We start from the raw sequence: 18,571 nt of genomic DNA, 5'->3' as shown, positions 1-18,571 counted from the left end.
GTATTCTATGGTGACAGATTATGCTTAAGGTAGGGTTCACATTAACATATTAAGAATTTAATTTTCAAAAATTACTGTGTTATTTCCTCAATCCCAGGCACATGCTAGATTTTGGGGGATAAAATGATGAACAATTCACTTGCTGTCAAGAAATTCTCAGCCAGTGAGGAGACTGATATAAAAATTATAAAATATGAAAGAAAAAGATAGTAGATAAAATGCTAAGGAACATAACTCTGCCCAGGAGATAGTGAGAGGGAGCTCCAGAGAGGTGACATTTGAATGGGTACAAAAACACACACGAAATTATCTGGCAGTTCCAGAAGGTGGGAACAGGCATCTTGGGCAGATTAATTCCAGGGCAAACAATTGGATATGGAAATAGATGGGGAAGAGGATAGGAGAGGGTGGGGATAAGGCTATATAAAGACTTGCTGGAGCCAGTGTTCATGATTTGGTCTTCATCTTTGTGGGTTGGGAAATCTAAAGTTCAGTTCAACAGCTACTGTGTGTCAGGCAGACTCCAATGCTAGGCACCCAGGAAGAGGGAAGAGGCTCATAAATGAGCCATACTTCTCTACCCTGAGGATTGAATCTAGAATTTATTTTTGAAGATCTCTTTTTTTTCTCTTTCTCTGTCCTTAAAACTAATTTTTATTTCTATAAGGAAAAGGCAGCCTTAATCTCCCCCACCTGAATTGCTGAGAGAAAATTTGAGGCAGGTAAAGTTTGAAGAACTTGCCTTTCTATACCCAGTAAGTGGGCTTGCACACATTTTGGCATCCTGGTCAATCTAATGGCTGCTCCTGAGGTGCAGCTCTCAGGCAGGGCTCTGCAGCTATCCCGCAGGGTGTTTTACAAAGGACACAAGTAATTTAAATTATCTCTCTCCTAGTTTCACATACCATCACAGACCCCTACAGTGGCTTTATATGCCCCTCAATAATGCCAAGCAAGTATGCTGTTTAAATTAGTTAACCCCAGAGGGCGTACAAGCTCATAAATCTAAATTTATATGATTTCTCAACTATTCATATCTCTTTATAAGTTTAGTTTTTAATCATCAGATTAGTATATGAACATAATTTTTTTTAATGGACCACCGGGCCAGAGCCGCCTGGAGATGCCTGACACGGTTGCCCACCAGCAGGACTTTCTCTCACTCTAGGTCACAGAAGCCAGGCTGAATATAATCTTTTTATAAACAGTAAGAGTACATTAAAATCTAAAATCCCATTTGGCAATTCCCTGTCCCACCAACCTTCCCCAGAGGTCCATCAGGTTAGTTTTTGAGAACACCTAGACACTTCTCTGAATTCTAACCTTATTTCCATTTACCATGTAAATGTAGGGAAATCATAAACCTCCCTTGTTTAAATAGCTTAGTCATTAAAACTGAGCATGGGTGTGCCTGGGAATATGGGTGCTTATTTGTCCCTCTGTAACAGTCTTAGTTTGTTTACAGTCTCCTGTGGCTACAGACAACAGAAAGTTGATTCCTGTTATTCTGTAGCCATTAGTATAAAATAACCCACTTAACTTTTGCTTATGACTGCTGCCTCAAAACATGGCTACTGATTAATAAATACCAGTTCTTTGAAAATGTGAATACTCAAAGGGTATACGAGTAGCTGCGTTGCCCTGCTAGAACCTCCAAACAAGCTCTCAAGGTCTATTTGTAGGAGTACTTAGGGTAGTCAAGTTTCCAAGACTCCAGACACATCCAAAGGAGGTGCTGCATGTGGCAGTTTTCCTTTCTTTAAAAAAAAAAAAAGAAATGTGAATACTCAGTAATAGCGTTGACTAACATTCAAAGTGTACATGAACAGTATCTACTTGCTGGTGAAAAGAAAGTAAGTAAAAAAAGAATTACAAATTATAAATAAAACAAGTTTTAAATCAAAATTTGGAACAATATTTATTTTTTAATTAGTTCCATTTAGCTACTAAGATTTTATACATATGGCACTCAACTACTTTGTGTTTACTTTTATTCATGTTTCCTAGATTTAATAGAAGCTCTGAAACACTACCGTTGTTAAAATACTTATAGACTAGTTCTGAATTCAACTACATTTATGTTCAAATATGCAGTTTTGGAAATTTTTAACTTTTCTATTGATGTTTAGAGTTCTCGTTTTATCATCATGACTTACCATTTATCAACCATTTTTTTCCCTGTTTCAGTTTTATTAGGTAGAATTATTACAGTTTGACTGCACATACACATTATATTGCATGTAAATACATATATTACCAACCAAATTAAAAAAAATACTTTGACTACCTGAAAATAAACCCCACATTCTTGCTCTCTTAAGTAGTTCAAGGAACTAGAGAGGATTGCAGAAAATAGATTTTAAGTTGATGTTATGATCCTTTCTAAGTAAGAAAAGCATGATTCAGAACTCTGCAGCGGTAAAACCCTTTCATATGTCAAAAACTGGTTAGGCTTTTTCTTCTGTTCTATAATGGAGATGTATTTGACTATCCAACTGTATTATGTATTTTGAATTTTGAATTTTTGGACAGACTCACAACAGACACTTATCAATCTTTTTGTAAAGCACTGGTAGAGTCTTGCTCTATCTTGAAATTAATAGGGAAAACTGGGTTTACAGAGCTTTAGAGAAAAAGACTATCTCTCTACACACATACTATTTGGATTTCTAGTACCAGAAAGTAAGGCTGTCTGAAAAATAAAAAGGATAGGTGCATGTCAAAGGATACAGGAGCCAGCCTGAAAGGTCTCTCAGTAGCCTAAGCAAGAACAATTTGAGTCACAAAATAAGTAATGCAGTAGTGAACTATAACTATTCTGAAATTTTTTAATCATTCAAAAAAAAAGGGGGGGGGGATCTGAAGCCTGTAAATAACCATGTAAGGGAGCTTGGAAGTAGATCCTCCAGCAGTTGAGCCTTGAGAAAAGACCTTTGATTGCCAACTTTGTAAGAGACCCTGAACCAGAGCTCAACTAAGCTGCTCCTAGATTTCAGATCCATACAAACTATGAAATAATTAAAATTTGTTGTTTTAAGCTGTTAAATTTTAGGGTAATTTGTTGGCAGCAATAATAGCTAATACAATATAATTTTTCCCCTAGTTTTATTGAGATATAATTGACATATGTTATTGTGTAAGTTTAAGGTATACAGCATAATGGTTTGACTTACATATATTCTGAAATGATTACTGCAGTAAGTTTAGTTAGCATCCATCACCTCTTATAAATACAATAAAAAGAGAAAGCAAAAAAAGAAAATTTTCCTTGTGATAAGAACTCTAAGGATTTACTCTCTTAACATCTTTCATGTATATAATATACTAATATTAACTATAGTCATCATGCTGTATATTACATCCCTAGTACTTACCTCGTAAAGTATACTTTTTGTAATACTCGGAAGCACCCCCTGGAAAACACAGGGACAAGTTGTATTTTATCTGTTTGATAGTTATATTCCTCATTGTAAGTTAATAAATTCTCATTCCAGTCTTTACAGCAAATACACCTAGCCTGAGACTATCTCCCCAAATTTCCACAGTGTCTTCATTGGAGAAATATCTGTTTAGGTTTCCTGCCCATTTTTTGATTGGGTTGTTTGGTTTTTTGCTATTGACTTGCATGAGTAATGCCTTTCTATCTTTCATAGCCCAGCTAAATTTTACTTATCCTTCAACTTTTAGCTCAGGAATTATCTCCTTGAGAGAGCATTCCCTGAACCCCAGGTAGAGCTAATGGTTCTATTCTTGTTCCACCAAATGCCCTCTGCTCACCCTATTTGATCACTTGCTATGGTTTAATATAATTTGTCTATTTAATGGAATGTATCTATATGCTTCTGAAAGTCAGGGACAACTTCACATTATGTACTTTATTTTCTGTGGACTGAAACATATACTGAATTGCTAGGAATTCAGTAATGCCCCCAAATCAATTTCCATTTCATTAACAGCAACCATATCTGCCTATATATACTGGGAATACAGTAGTATATTATATGTGAAATATTACTATTCTGTCCACAGATGATACTTGGTATTCATATGATTTCACATACTTCCCTGAAATAATTTTCTGTCCCCCAACACAGTGCTTAGGACATTGTACTTACCAAAAAAAAAAAATTCTATTAAATTCACTGTTGAAATTGAGTTTAACAGCAGGAACCATATTTATTAATGACATGACAAACATACATGGAACAGGATGGGACTGGAATTATTATTTCAACTGCTAGTCTCTACCCTATATAACAATACAACAACTCATTTTAAAGATTAAGAAACTGAGGTTCAGGAAAGTTAATTGCCTTAGGATCAAAAAACTGGTAGGTGTCAAAACAGGTTGAAAAAAAATTTACAAAAGTGAGCCATTACCCTTCAGAAAGAGGAATAAGGCTAAATGAATCAAATTTAGGAAGAGTTATTTGAAAAATTTGTGTAAGTATATTAGTCATTTAAATAATCAATAAAATGTGTGCTTGGTGAATAAACCTCTACTGTATTTTTAGTAAGGAGAAAAATTTTTAAATAAAATGAAAACTTCATTAAACTTCACAAAACTTAAGACAGATTGTGTTCAAAAGGTATTAACTACCCTAGTTACACACAGTCCTAGAAACTTATTTGTAGATTTGTTACATTTTTAGCTTATTTGCTTTTCCTGTAGACAGCAAGATTATGATAATCCAGTTTAAATGTTACTTCAGAATGCCATTGTGGGTATGTGAGCAACTATCTTAACCAATTTTTAGTGAATCTGCCTTCCCTCCCCAAGAAGAGTGCAATGTCTTTCAATTTCCCTTTCTTTCTCTTTCTGGCTCTGCATGGAATTTTCCTTTTCTCTTCATCCTGGTGGTGTAATACAGGATCACGTGTTCATTGTCTTGTTTTCTTCTGGGTGGTGTGGGTACTTCTATTTCCTTCTCCTTTTTTATCTTTTCTCTCATCATGGCCTCTAACAAGATTCTCTCCAAGGACCCTTTGATCTCTATACTAATAGGAAAGCTGAAATGACTGAAAGGAAGACAAAGAGAAAAGAAAATCCCCAAAGCAGCTGGGAGTCCTTAGTTCCAACCATCTCTATGGAAACAATTTCAAAGAAACCAATCTGGAAACAATTCTGTAGGGATCAATGGAGCAGTGGTGAACCAATCTCACCAAGCCTTACAGTATTCAACTTGTAAATGTAAATAGTTGATAGACGGTTTTTTGCAGGGGTAGAAAAGTAATAAAATAGAAAGCCAAATAAAAATTAGGTTTGCCCCTAGATAATAATATAGTGTACTTTTTTAAACTCAAAACTTCCTACTTGCTGTAGCAATAAAAAAGCAAAAGGAATGCATGTGCTAATCTCAAGTTCCTTCCAAGTATTCATACTGGCAAACAGCAGAGTGCCCAATACAAGGAAATTGTGGCCAAAAAAAGAAAAAAAAGAGAAAAGAAAGAAAACATTGCAGTTTGGTGGTGAAAAGTCACTAGAATGATTTTAGGATTGTGGCCCATAACCATAAAAAGCATGTGGAGTGAATGCCAGACTCAATCAGGCAGTAAACAGATTGTTTGAATTCAGGCAAGGGGTGAAAGGGATTACAGAATTCCACCTACCAAATCAGGCTGAAAGACTGAAAGGGTAAAGTAGTAACGTAATTTGAATCCAGGGAAGAACTCCATCTGAAGCGTGGGAGCTTGGAGTCCTACTAAAACAGCAATTATTTAAAAAAAAGAAAAGGGGGTTGGGGGGGTGGAGCTCACAGTGTCAGTGACACCAAGACATCACGTTTCAGGCTTGTTCTAAAGTTTCCAGTAGATAAACTGTTAACTTGCAGGTCTCCCGAGATGGCAACTCCAGTGTTAGGGGAAGTTAACTTCAATTTGCCTAAAACGATGTTTGTTCCGTTAAATTATTTACAACCCCAGGTAGGTCCTTAGCGCTTTAAGACCCCAGCTACCCCTAGAGTGAAACCATTTGAGTTTAAATCCTAGCTTTTGCCACTAGGTGTGTGACCTTGGGCAACTTTTTTCATTTCTCTAGAACTCAGGCATCCCATCTGTAAAACGGGGCTAGTAACAATTATTTTTCAGGGTTAATAAGAGTCAGTGAATTGAGCACAGCACCTAGCTCAGGCAAGCTCTCGACTGTGAGCTGTTACTACATTATCCTTTTGTTTCTGTGTCTTGTAATGATGACCACACTATCCCTTCTACCCACTTTGAGGCGTATTTTGAGGGAGTGGGCTCAAGAAAGACAGTAGGGCACGATAACCTAGCCCATTCTTACTGTTCTACACTTGTCTTAAACAGGTCTGAGGATGAATTAAAGCCACGAAATGGAAGTTTTCATTATATGATGGAAAACTGGCCTCCTGTCTCCACTCTACAAACTGAAGACCTCATGGAGGAAAAATTACTCGTTTTTCCACTACTAATACCTCTTGCGTCCCCTCATCTCACCTTCGATGGGCTTTTCAGTGACTGGAGTAAAGTCTTTGGCTGAGCATTAAAGGTGTACAGATTTCGTTCACATTTACAACCTACGGGAACAGCCGTGAGTTCAAACTCATCCCTCGCTCTCCACTTGATATACGTTCCCACCTTTGCACTTTAACTTGCATTTATGTCTGAACCACGACTGCCTGCCACCGTTTTTACAGAAATTCGGTTTGCTTGTTTTTTCCCCCAAAAGGTGCCACTAGGAACCGTGGTGGTATGACAGCAGAACCAGAAAGTACTAGGTGTCACTTGTACGCACAAGGATGCATACACTACTTTGAAAACAACCCGAAGTTGGCCGCGAGCGGCTGATGGTTCACTAAGATTACAAAGTGGGAGAGATTAAACCCAAGAGAGAACGCGAAGGCGAGAGGAGGAAGCCAGGAGCGACTTACAAGGAAACTTAACCATGAGCCCCAGGCCCCCGCCCCAAACGAAGCCCACTGTGGGGCAGCTAGGCCAGCAGCGCCAAGGCCTGGGAAAAGAGCCCCAACCCAGGGCCTGGCGGGCACTTTTCTATCGTTCCAGTAGAGAAACACTATTATTTTTACTTCATAATGCAAACATGGTGGACAAGAAAAGTCCTCCCCGAGTCCGGCGGCCGAACCACGTGGCGCCCTTACCACGCAGGTGACGCCAGTGTGAGGGCGGGGCCTTTACGGAATTGGTTCTTGGTGCAGCAGAACACTGAGGAACTTTTTCCAAACCCCGACACCACAGTGTCTACAACACTCACAGGCAGGACTACTACTGCTACTTCACGTCCTCCTCGAGAGCAGAAAGGTGGGTTCTGAGAATCTGGCGTTTTTCTGGTAAGCAAGGAAGGCGGAGTTCGCAGCTTTTTTCTCCAACTGGACTAAACCCCACTTTTCTCCACCTCTCCCCAACAACGGGGCATCCCACCAACGCGCAAGCGCACTTCTTGCCGCCCAAGGCGGGACTGACTCTCTTGTCTCGCGAGAGTGGGTGGGGCCGGCCAGTCTTCCTTGCTCTCGCTCCACCCCCTCCTTCTCGTTCGCTCTCTCCCATCCCCCCAAGTCAGTCGTTCTGCTGCGCAGCTCCCTTAGCGGTTGCCACCGCCGGAGACGGTTGGGAGAACCGTTGTGGGAGCGCTACACGAGGCGGGCGACTTCTTCCTCACGGCCGGACCCCGCGAGCACCGGAGTCGGCGTTTCTGTCGCCCGACAGGGTATCTGAAGTAAAAGGGGGTAGGTTGGGCTGGTGGTTTTGAAAGCGGAGTCGGGAGAAGGACGAAAAAGAGACTGGGAGGGGAGGGGGTGGGGTGGGGGGAAGTGTGGAGGTCGCCGCTCGGAGGCGGCCAGGCTGCGCCTCCTAGGCGATCTCCCACTTCAAGGAGGGCGGCGTGCCCGGGGGAGGACTTACTCAGGTGGAATTCAGAGGACGAAGCCGAGGCCCGAAGTGGGAGTATCCAGCACTTCCCCTCTTTTCCCTTCTGGTTTGGCCTCCGCCATTTTGGGTACGGTAGCGCGGGCACCTCGGCTTCCCGCCCTTCTCCTCTCTTGCTATTATCTGCCCTTCAGCTTCCAAAAACTGATTCAGAAGACGGGGGGGTGGTTGAAGCGCCGTGGAAGGGACGAGGGTGGGGAAGGAAGCGACCAGGGAAAGGCTGGGCACTTGGGTTGGGGGAGGATCTGGGCCGTCGGGCGCGCTCCCGATGGAAATGGCGCCGGATGGTCCTGGTCTCCCACCGCGGCCTCCCTTCCTCCGCAGTCTCGGCTGGGCTACCTGGGCTGGCGGGACTGCGAGTGACTTCTGACGCAGATTCCCAAGATGAGAGAGGCTGGAGCTGGGGGAGGAAAGCCAATGGCGACGAAGGCGCTGAACTGCCAAATCCAGGACAAAGGAGGCAGGCGGCCTCCTTTGTAATTCCGCCGCCCGGTGGCGAAGGTTTTAAGCCAGTCTCGGCTGCTGGACGGGGAGGGGGGAAGGGGCGTACTCTCCCCTAGCTTTCTGGTCTCTAGGGCAGCTAGATAAACGAAAGTCTGCGGGGAGGAATAAAGGACGCTTAGCCGGCCCTTATATTCCAGATTTGGAACTTCGAAAAGAGTACGTACTCATTTTCCAAGGGTTTTTTTCCACTTACCTTAAACGTATTGAAAGAGTCTGTGGTTAATTGTTTTGTGAGCAGAAAAGCATGTGACATCAACTAGGAATGTGTAATGGGCTTAGTTCAAATAGGTCGTCTGGGTCCAGTGAACTATGATACGGCTTTTTGAACCTTTGGGTGGGGGTGGGGTGATTTAGCAATCGTTTTGTGTGGTTTGGCAGATACTGGGTTAGAATTTAAGTATGAGTTTTATTCTTTGGGAAAGTTCTTAAAACACAGCCAGTGATGTCAAATATGTGTGTATAGGAATTGAATTACTGTCTTTCAGCAGTTAATCTCCAAGAGTTTTGGCGATAAGACTGTAGAAGTACTTCAAAATAGACTTGGTGTTTATTTTCTTTTGGTAGCTAAGCATGTTTTTTATTTGGTATAGGACCGTAGTAACATTTTGACCAAAAAAATAAGCCTACTCAACAGAAAGACTAACTACAAGCCCAGTCATGTGATGGAGTGGTGATTTTTGGTCCTTAGAACATTGGGGAACTGGGTCTGTAATTTTCTCTGAAGACCATACAAAAGGGACGGGCAAGTCAGGAGAAAATTTTCAACAATGCATATGAATTTTTATAACAAGTCTATTATCTATTTTTCCAGCTTTACAAACAAAAAACTTTCTATTCTTGTTGAAGATGTTCTGTGATTCTAGTGGACTTTGAAAAGACAGGCCAGTTTCCTATGTACGATATGATGTAAACTTTTCCCTGATTAGATTACCCTGGAAACCTTTTTTCCTGTCCTCTTTCATCTCCATTATAATCTGGAAAGCAATCTAATTGCCTTTGTTTTTATTAAACTTTTGGAGGGGGGCGGTGTCCTTACTTTGGTAAACAAGTGGCTGGACTGCAGTGGGTGGTAACTTATTCTAGAAAAAGAACAAGTAATTTGAGACCTCAGCCCTTAGGTAGTGGTGGTGTGTTTACATTGTTTTTATTTAAAATTAAGGGGCAAGCACATGAAAGGGGAGTGATGTAAAATTTCCATTTTAATTAAACATCTCAGCATCACTTTGGGGCCAGAATTTCAAGTTCCTTTTTTTTTGAGCAGCAATGGGCCATCATTTAGAAAGTTATTTATTAATGTATCAAGCCCTTTATTATACTTGAGAAGATAGCATGTGCCTCTGTTATAAAGAAATTTTATTTGGCCTTAATTAGATGCTTTTTCTTAACAGCTTTGAGATAAAGGTAAAAGTTCACATACTGTAAACTTGACCCATTTAAAATGATAAAATATTTGGTCTTTTGTGACTGGCTTCTTTCACTTATGTTCAGGAGATTATATTTAAAATCTCATAGAACTGACTAAATTACCTAATATTTCAACTGCTGGTGTTTTAATTGGTGCTAACACTAGGAATTCTTAAAGCATACTTGTGATTAGCCATGACATTTAAAGAAAGATTGAGATAGATTATCCTGAATAATTAGTAAATGCTATTTAGGTAGTTTCTGAGACCGCTTTATTAAGGTATTAGGGAAGATTGTATTTTTTATGCCTTTAGTTTGTCTTGGTTTTGTTTTGTAAATAAAATTCTAGGCCCAAATTGAGTTTTGAAGAGGTAAGAGTGGCTTGTCTTTATTTTGTACTCTTCATACACATGCGATGGAGAGTCACCCCATAAAATAGTTTATCTTTTGAATCTGGTTAACTTATCCCCAATTTAAATTTGTATTAACAATTTGGTTTTTTTTTTTTTTATAAACTGCACAGGTCTTAGTGGTACAGGCTGACCCCAAAATCAAAATAGTTTGCTTGCAGTATTTCTTGGAAAGTGCTAAGATTTATAGTGAAGATAAGTTATAAGTTAATTTCCATCTTTTTCTGGTATTTGTTCCTAATGGTGTCTTTATATTGAAAAACGCTCTAAATGACACGAAGCACCACATCTAAGGTCTTCACAACAGATCAGATTGACTTTGCAAAGTTCTTAAATTTTTCATGAGGAAGTTAACATTTGAGGTTAAATCCTCTGCACTTTTTCCTCTTCTGTTCCTAAGTCACCCATTATAGAAAACAGTTATTTCTTAAGTTGGTGCTATGATTTAAAAAATTTTTTATTTTTGTTTTTTTGGGAGGAGGTGATTAGGTTTACTTACATATTTATTTTTAGAGAAGGTACTGGGGATTGAACCCAGAACCTTGTGTATGCTAAGCATGCACTCTACCACTTGAGCTATACCCTCCCCCTAAAAAAATTTTTTTTAAGAAAGTGATAAAGATGTTAACCTCTTTCCCAAAGCCTATTTTCCAGGCTACTCTAGAACTTTTTTAAAAAAAATTGTCTAGCTACTATGTATCCTAGTAAACATTTTTCAGACCCTTTTTTTCCTCTCTGTGCTTTAGAGAATTTCTAAGGACACTTGAAAACTTAAGCCTTTGTTGACTTTGAAAAAGACTTGTTATAACAGTCCTTACTTTCTTTCAAGATTCAGAAGTTTCCCGTCCTTTAAGTTTCCGTTAGTTTGTAGTTTATTTCATCAGTTTTACAGGGCCCCTTAAAATCCAGTAAGAGTGGCTGCCATTGAATGAATACCATGTTGCAGACCAAGTACTGTGAACCATTCTTAAACAGTCCAGTGCTACTAAGTACCGCTGCTACATTTTACAGTTGAATGCACAGTTTAAGTAGTTTGCTTAAACTAAGTAGCTGGTGAGTAGCAGACTAGAAATTCAGACTCAATTTCCTTTCTATTAAAAGTTCATATTAGTTATTTGTGTGCATAAGGATTAATTGTTAATGTCAGATAAGAATTTCCTTTCTTACTATTTTGAACATATGTGTCTAGAGTGGCCCTTAGGGTTGCTTTAAAAAACCGGCAAGACAAATACCAAAGGTGATTCATATGCAGAGGTAATTGATTAATAACCAGATTTAGATAACTTCTACATTAGCTTATTTTAAACGCATGGGTTCTAGGAAAAAATTTTACTCTTTGCAGATGCTACCCATAAGTTACGCTGATAGGTAGATTGCGTGAAGTTAAACATTAGTGAATATTGTTTATATGAAGTACAATCCTCAAGCTTTAAAGGAGTCAAGTGAACAATTGTTTTGTTTACAGCGGAGGAAGTGGTGAGGGAAAGGTTTGAAATATTCAGGTGAGTAGGATTCCTACAGCTGCATAGAGAAATTTGTATGGTCTGGTAAGTTTCTGCAGCTGAAGGACTTCTGCATTAACCTCTTGAAAATGTTCTGGAATTTTAAAAGAAACGGTGGTTGTTCTTTGGAAGGAGGTTTGGTGAATGGTTCTTTTTGGAGGGAAAGGAGGGCTTGTACTCTTTAATACTTTAATGTGAAAATGCATACCTTTTTTAAAATGTTTAAAATTAAAGTAATAATGGTTAATATACTATCTTCAATAATTTCCAGATGGGTAGATTAAAAAAAAACACACACTGATACTTAAATTAGAAGGCATTCACTTTTGAATGCCCTTTTATCTCAATTTTAAGATTCAACCTAATTAACTTTGTAATTTTAAAACTTGCTTTTTTGGGAGTGTTTAAATCAGATTTAAAATAAATAGGAACTTTTCTCCCTTCAAAAACAATTTAATGTGTTCAGAATAATAGTGCATCTGAAAACTTTAGACTTGTAATACCACTTTTCCAACATCAAAGACGTACACGTTGTACTTTTGACTTAGGTTCTTGCTGTGAATGTGTGGTGGTATTATGTGCAACTGTTGAGTAATTAAGTTTTAAAGGATTTGCATAACCGTTCAAGTGAGTTATAAAACCTGAAAAATGTGAGTGGAAACTTGAGATGAGGAAGAGGTTAGAGTGGACATTAAGATCGACAGGGTCAAGAAATAAGAATTTGAAGACCGATAGTGGGATTATGTAAGTTTTCTTAAAATTAGACAATATATAGTATTTGATCCTTAGAAATTCAGTACTTTAGGTGGGGAGGGGGTCAGATTTCACTGCCTTTTCCCAGTTTTTTGCCTATTCCAAAATAGAAAGTTATTGTGCTGTGGCATTGTTACCAGAGTCACTGAACCATATGTTACATTTCCTGTTGTGCACCACTGAGAGGTGTTTCTTCAGTACCTCTGACAAGAGTGTATTTTGATTGACTGCTTTATGTGCTTGTTTATCTTTTATAGCATTTAAATCGGTATTGAGATGGATTGGGTTATGAAACATAATGGTCCAAATGACGCTAGTGATGGGACAGTACGACTTCGTGGACTACCATTTGGTTGCAGCAAAGAGGAAATAGTTCAGTTCTTTCAAGGTACCTCTAGTATTAGTCAAAGTTTAGTAGTACTTTAATTTTATATTTGTTACTTGGTTTTTGATTTGTAAAACTCATTTGTTTGGGGGACTTTCTGATTTGAGTATATCTTGGTTAATGTATTAAGTTATACAATATGCTCCAGTTAATATTCAGTACAGAATGTGTAGAATGTGTAAAAACCTAATATATGATAAACTTAATTGAGAGTAATTATGTGATGAAGTCATTTATTAGCATATGGAGCATAGTTAAATTTGATTTTTTTCCATGTATTATTAGGTGGGTTTTTAGAGTGTGTGTAATTTTAAAAGACATTGGTTGCAAAAAAAATTATGTATTCCAATAATATTTGAAAAAATCTTCCTTTTGTATGATGGGGTGTTGGGAAAACTAAGCTTTTTTTTTTGTTTTGTTTTGTTTAGACTTGTTTTAAATATTTGATTCAGATGGGAATGTTTCAGCCTTTAACACTGTTCCCCTTGATGGGGTTATTTGTCCTTGGGTTAAAGGGTTGGAAATCGTGCCAAATGGGATAACATTGACGATGGACTACCAGGGGAGAAGCACAGGGGAGGCCTTCGTGCAGTTTGCTTCAAAGGAGATAGCAGAAAATGCTCTGGGGAAACACAAGGAAAGAATAGGGCACAGGTGGGGATGGAGAGTTTGGGATGGTGTTAAATTTTTATTTTTGGGGGTTGTGGGTCACTATTGCTTAAATGGGGGGGTAACAATAACATTTTTCTGGGGTAGTTTAAAAGAATTGATAATTATCTAAATTTAACTTGGAAACTACAGATTTGGGTGGGGAATTAATGCTAATAGTTTGCTTAAATTAAAATTAGATTGTTTCCATTTTTCTGTAGGATATTTTTGATAAATGCTTTTGTATAATCAACTATTTTCTCTAAACACCTATCATGTACTAAAGGAAACAAGCTAAAATTATGTATTTTGTGAATTGTTTTCAAATGACTAATTTGTCTATGCAAAACTTAAATATTAATTATTTAAGTTTGTAGGTGTAAACAATGTTAACTTACAGTGTATTTAGGCAATTTAAATTGGGTTATATCTAGATGTAGAAAAACTGCATTTTGCCCAGTATTTTATTTACTCTAGTACATTTATGCTGAAACCTGTACCTTAAACCATTTTCAAATAGGTATATTGAGATCTTCAGAAGTAGCAGAAGTGAAATCAAAGGATTTTATGATCCGCCAAGAAGATTGCTGGGCCAGCGACCAGGACCATATGATAGACCAATAGGAGGAAGAGGGGGTTATTATGGAGCTGGGCGTGGAAGTATGTATGACAGAATGCGACGAGGAGGTGATGGATATGATGGTGGTATGTGTATCTAATGAACAAAGGTTCTGTTGTCATTTTCTTAATGTTCCTGACACTTTGTCAAGAAATACAGAAATGGCAGTAATTTCAGTACCTACTAGGTTTTAAAACCTGTTCATGAAAATATGGATTCCCATGGCCAGCTATGGGACTTGACTGATGCACATATTGTCACCTAGATGACTTGACACTGAAATTTTTAAAAGATACTGGCAAATTTTGACCTTTTATTTGGCACCAGGATGAAAATTAGTTTTGATGTCTAAATGTATACTTTTCAGATTTTTTATTTCCACCAACTATTAACTGCTTTTTTCTATATACACTAAGTTGGGAGTTACAAACTAGTAATAATAAGTTTAACCAGATTACTTGCCTCAAAACGTGCTTTTGTAAAAGTACATTATAAAATTTGTCTCCTGAGAGTATATTCTTGTATTTCTCCTTAAATTCTACAGGTTATGGAGGTTTTGATGACTATGGTGGCTATAATAATTACGGCTATGGAAATGATGGCTTTGATGACAGAATGAGAGATGGAAGAGGTAAAATAAATATTAAAGACACAGTCATTTTAAGGTGAATTTTAGTACTTTACATGCACTTAGTGGTAATATGGGTGACTTGTATACAGAAGTCAACTCAGGCATATTTCAGTGCATTCCTACATAGGGCTTTACACAGTTGTATACTTAAAGGGAAATTCTCCATTTGATGTTTAGAACAACTGTAAGTATTAAGATTTCTTAGCTGTTAGAGAAAAGGTAAATAGGAAAAGGTGCGTATAGGGAAGAAATAATCTGGAAATTTTATACTCTAGGTATGGGAGGACATGGCTATGGTGGAGCTGGCGATGCAAGTTCAGGTTTTCATGGTGGTCATTTTGTACATATGAGAGGACTACCTTTTCGGGCAACTGAAAATGACATTGCTAATGTAAGTAATTTTAGTAATTTATTACTGGTATCATGTAATCCTGGTACCTAAATTTTGAGGCACTGTTAATGTACTCATCTTTTTCTTTTTAGTTTTAATGTCAGAAGTCCTTTTAATTTGAAAATACGTGTCCTTATCAGTAGTTGATGAATTTATGTCCATTGTGTGCCAACCTACATACGATTCAAGCAAGTAAAACTCCATTCATAAAGTCTAGTTAATAATTCGGTGAATGACTGAACAGCAGAAAGTGGTGATGACTGGAAGATTATTTCCCTTGTGTCAAGTTCTGAAAATGTTGTAAATGTGTAACAAGTCAGTAAGTTTTAGTGGTTTGATTTTTCTAGGCCATGTGATTAGAAATTGAAGAACTGCAAATATGGGAGTAGATGCTCCTATCACTCATTTAAAATTGGTTTCAAATTGGTTAAAGAATCAGCAGATTTCAGCCCAAATCAGTCACATTTATCACTCATTGAGTAGTTGTGGTACAGACCCACTGGCCTACAAAGCTTGAGAGTATTTACTATCTAGCTCTTAAAATTTTTGCTCTGGATCATACTGGGACTCAATTAGATTAAGTTCCAGGTACGTTTTAGGATCACTTAAGTCTGGTTAATTTGTTATTAGAACTAAATGATATATTTTGAGAGCTGTCCATATACAGTTGGTAGGCTTATCAGACTCCATTGTTCTGAGTCATAACACCCAGTTTCTTTGCACATGTAAGTCTCAGGTGACCTATTTATGTTTCAAACAATAATTTTGAAATACCTTTCTTGGGAATGGAGTGGGGGAGCTTACTCTTGGCAGTAAGTAAAATGAGACTTTTTTCATCTATAAACGGGGTAAACTATTCTCTAACTTAGAAATACTTTTTAAATTTAATACCGCCTACCTTATTTTAAAAGCAATCACTTTACATTTGTTTTAATAGATGAGATAAAACCAAAGTGTACGGTAATTGGCTTTCAATAATCTAAATAGAAAGTTAAGTAAATGTTTTGTTTTATTTAGTTCTTCTCACCACTAAATCCAATCCGAGTGCATATTGATATTGGAGCTGATGGCAGAGCAACCGGGGAAGCAGATGTAGAATTTGTGACACATGAAGATGCAGTAGCTGCCATGTCTAAAGACAAGAATAACATGCGTAAGTGGTATTACTTTCTCATTTTTAATTCCTCTAGTATAAGAGGTTCTAGGATCTATAGGTAATTCTTGGCAGTCTGGGACCTGAAACCATGTAGTCTCTAGTAAGTTTAGGTTTTTAATGGCTTTCTAAGGGGCTTTCTACTGAGGAGTTAACTCATACTCTTAATACTCGACAGATTGTTAGATCTTAAATTATTAAAGAGGAAAAATTCTTTTGTATTTGCAAATTAATACTGTCTTAACCTATACATTTGATCAACTTGGTTAAGTTATTCCTGCATGTCATCAAATCCATTTTTAAACCATTGAGTTTATCCTTGACCTAAATCTGGTCTCACATCGGTCACTTGGTACTTAAGTTTTCCTGGACACTACTCTCAAGATTCTAATTGAGTTCTGTGATAGGGCCTGGAAAATATTTTTTTTTAAAGTATACCAAAAGCAGGTTTTCTATCTGAGTCAGCCCTTTTATAAATAAATAAACTGAGGTCCCAAACACTTGTTACTTGTTCAGTATTAGCTAGTCACCCTTTTTATACTTTTATTGGTAAATTTGTTCCGTCATTTCTTTATCCCCATTACTTTTTTCCTAAAGAACATCGATACATTGAACTCTTCTTGAATTCTACCCCTGGAGGCGGCTCTGGAATGGGAGGTTCTGGAATGGGAGGCTACGGCAGAGATGGAATGGGTACGTAAAGTTTTTAAAATAAGCTGAGTATCTACTTTAGCAATCAATCTCAAACTTTTTTTTTTTTTTAATAAAGATAATCAAGGAGGCTATGGATCTGTTGGAAGAATGGGAATGGGGAACAATTATAGCGGAGGTTACGGTACTCCTGATGGCTTGGGTGGTTATGGTAAGTGTCTTTGATTACTCTGGTTCATTGTGTTAGTCCCCTTATGTGGAACAGTTTAAAAGTTGATACTATTTTTAATGTCTTTTTAATCTCCTATTAAATAGTTCTTAATATTTTTTTTTTTCCTAAGGCCGTGGTGGTGGAGGCAGTGGAGGTTACTATGGGCAAGGTGGCATGAGTGGAGGTGGATGGCGTGGGATGTACTAAAGCATAACCACCAACATAGAAGTCCTGACAACAGCATCTGGTCTACTAGACTTTCTTACAGATTTAATTTCTTTTGTATTTTAAGAACTTTATAATGACTGAAGGAATGTGTTTTCAAAATATTATTTGGTAAAGCAACAGATTGTGATGGGAAAATCTGTTTTCTGTAGGTTTTATTTGTTGCATACTTTGACTTTAAAAAAATAAATTTTTATATTCAAACCACTGATGTTGATACTTTTTATATACTAGTTACTCCTAAGGATGTGCTGCTTTCATAAGATTTGGGTTGATGTATTTTACTATTAGCTCTACAAGTAGTATAGTGTAATCTTAGAGGACAGTGGTTCACCTCTTGCGTAAACTACAGTTCTTAAGCAGACATCTGGAATAGAGCTTAGAAAACAGTGTAACTCTTGAATTTCTCCTGGACAATACTGTAAATATAAAACCTAAAGATGAGTTTAGTGGCTTCAGGAGTATAAATTCAGCTAATTCTATATTATTTTTCAAATGTCATTTATCAGGCAATATAGCTCTGAAATGATGATCTAAGATGTATCTGGATTTCTCAATATTCATAATTGTGTTACCTGCAGATAGGAGTGTTTGTTGGAAGTTAAAAGGAAGTTTAAATTCTAGCCCTGGATTTTAGAATAAATCCCCTCAGCACTTGACTGAAGTACCAAAAAATATTTCCAAAAAAGTGATAGTTGTAAAGTTATCTCAAAGTGTCTTAGACTAGGTTAAGATTCTCAGTGACGTAAGAATTCAGTGCAAATACAAGGGTATTGGAGTATAATCCTCACTGATGTATTTTCAGTTTCTGGCCCAATAGTTAAAGCATACGGTTTTTAAATAATTGTATAGATTAAAAAAAATGTAAGACAAGTCTATGTCATAGTCTTAAAATGAGAGTCTTGCGGTTGGATTTGCATCTGATATGTTCGGAGTTTTAGAACCATTGTGTTAAATTATATGTAGCAAGGAAAAAAGGTGCTTTTTTACTTTTAATCCCTTCAATCAATTTTTTTCCAAATTGGCTAATGGATCAACATGAAACCTGTCAATGTGAATTCAGTTATTGAACTTGTTACTTGTTTTTTGCTAGAAATGTTATTAATGTAATAAACAATGTGGGAGATAAGAGTATGGCGTCTGTCCTAGAATGCTTTGTGTCGGTTATTGATTATAGATCAA

General features: G+C 37.5%; 2 protein-coding genes across 21 annotated transcripts in view; one reads left to right on the top strand and one right to left on the bottom strand.

The window, feature by feature from the left end:
• The window catches only part of PBLD (phenazine biosynthesis like protein domain containing), a 38,062-nt gene extending 29,873 nt beyond the window's left edge, over window positions 1–8,189 (bottom strand). For 2 of the 8 annotated variants that reach the window (XM_072971414.1, XM_072971419.1), the window contains exons 1-2: window positions 7,232–7,438; window positions 3,375–3,413 (exon numbers count right to left, since the gene is read on the bottom strand). The gene's annotated coding sequence lies outside the window, so the exon portion shown is untranslated. Of the gene's footprint in view, window positions 1–3,374; window positions 3,414–7,118; window positions 7,439–7,878 lie in introns of those variants that run through there. The other 6 variants (XM_006212911.4, XM_072971418.1, XM_072971417.1 and 3 more) reach the window with 5 other exon arrangements.
• Window positions 7,260–18,520, top strand: HNRNPH3 (heterogeneous nuclear ribonucleoprotein H3). Of its 13 annotated transcripts, none has more exons than XM_072971412.1 (10): window positions 7,260–7,278; window positions 12,733–12,863; window positions 13,376–13,514; window positions 14,029–14,213; window positions 14,672–14,758; window positions 15,034–15,149; window positions 16,167–16,302; window positions 16,900–16,995; window positions 17,072–17,164; window positions 17,295–18,520. In XM_072971412.1, exons 2-10 carry the CDS (start codon window positions 12,752–12,754, stop codon window positions 17,369–17,371), a joined length of 1,041 nt encoding a protein of 346 aa, XP_072827513.1. In that variant the 5' UTR covers window positions 7,260–7,278; window positions 12,733–12,751; the 3' UTR covers window positions 17,372–18,520. The 13 variants fall into 13 exon arrangements, with proteins under 13 accessions (XP_072827513.1, XP_006212974.1, XP_006212976.1 ...); XM_006212912.4 differs by lacking the exon at window positions 7,260–7,278 and adding an exon at window positions 7,528–7,684; XM_006212914.4 differs by lacking the exon at window positions 7,260–7,278 and adding an exon at window positions 7,535–7,684 and having other exon boundaries at window positions 14,029–14,168.
• The last annotated feature ends 51 nt before the right edge of the window (window positions 18,521–18,571 follow it).

Source organism: Vicugna pacos, chromosome 11, assembly GCF_048564905.1.
Source record: "Vicugna pacos chromosome 11, VicPac4, whole genome shotgun sequence".
Classification (NCBI taxonomy): Eukaryota; Metazoa; Chordata; class Mammalia; order Artiodactyla; family Camelidae; genus Vicugna; species Vicugna pacos.
The sequence above is the reverse complement of the archived record's forward strand: the minus strand, read 5'-3'. Positions and strand labels throughout refer to the sequence as shown.

What these genes read in the sequence shown, in the direction of transcription:
- HNRNPH3 (XM_072971412.1), top strand. Translation starts at nt 12,752, where the DNA reads ATGGATTGGGTTATGAAACATAATGGTCCAAATGACGCTAGTGATGGG. An exon ending in CTGAAAATGACATTGCTAAT is followed by an intron (nt 15,150 to 16,166) that starts GTAAGTAATTTT and finishes TGTTTTATTTAG; the next exon opens with TTCTTCTCACCACTAAATCC. An exon ending in TGATGGCTTGGGTGGTTATG is followed by an intron (nt 17,165 to 17,294) that starts GTAAGTGTCTTT and finishes TTTTTTCCTAAG; the next exon opens with GCCGTGGTGGTGGAGGCAGT.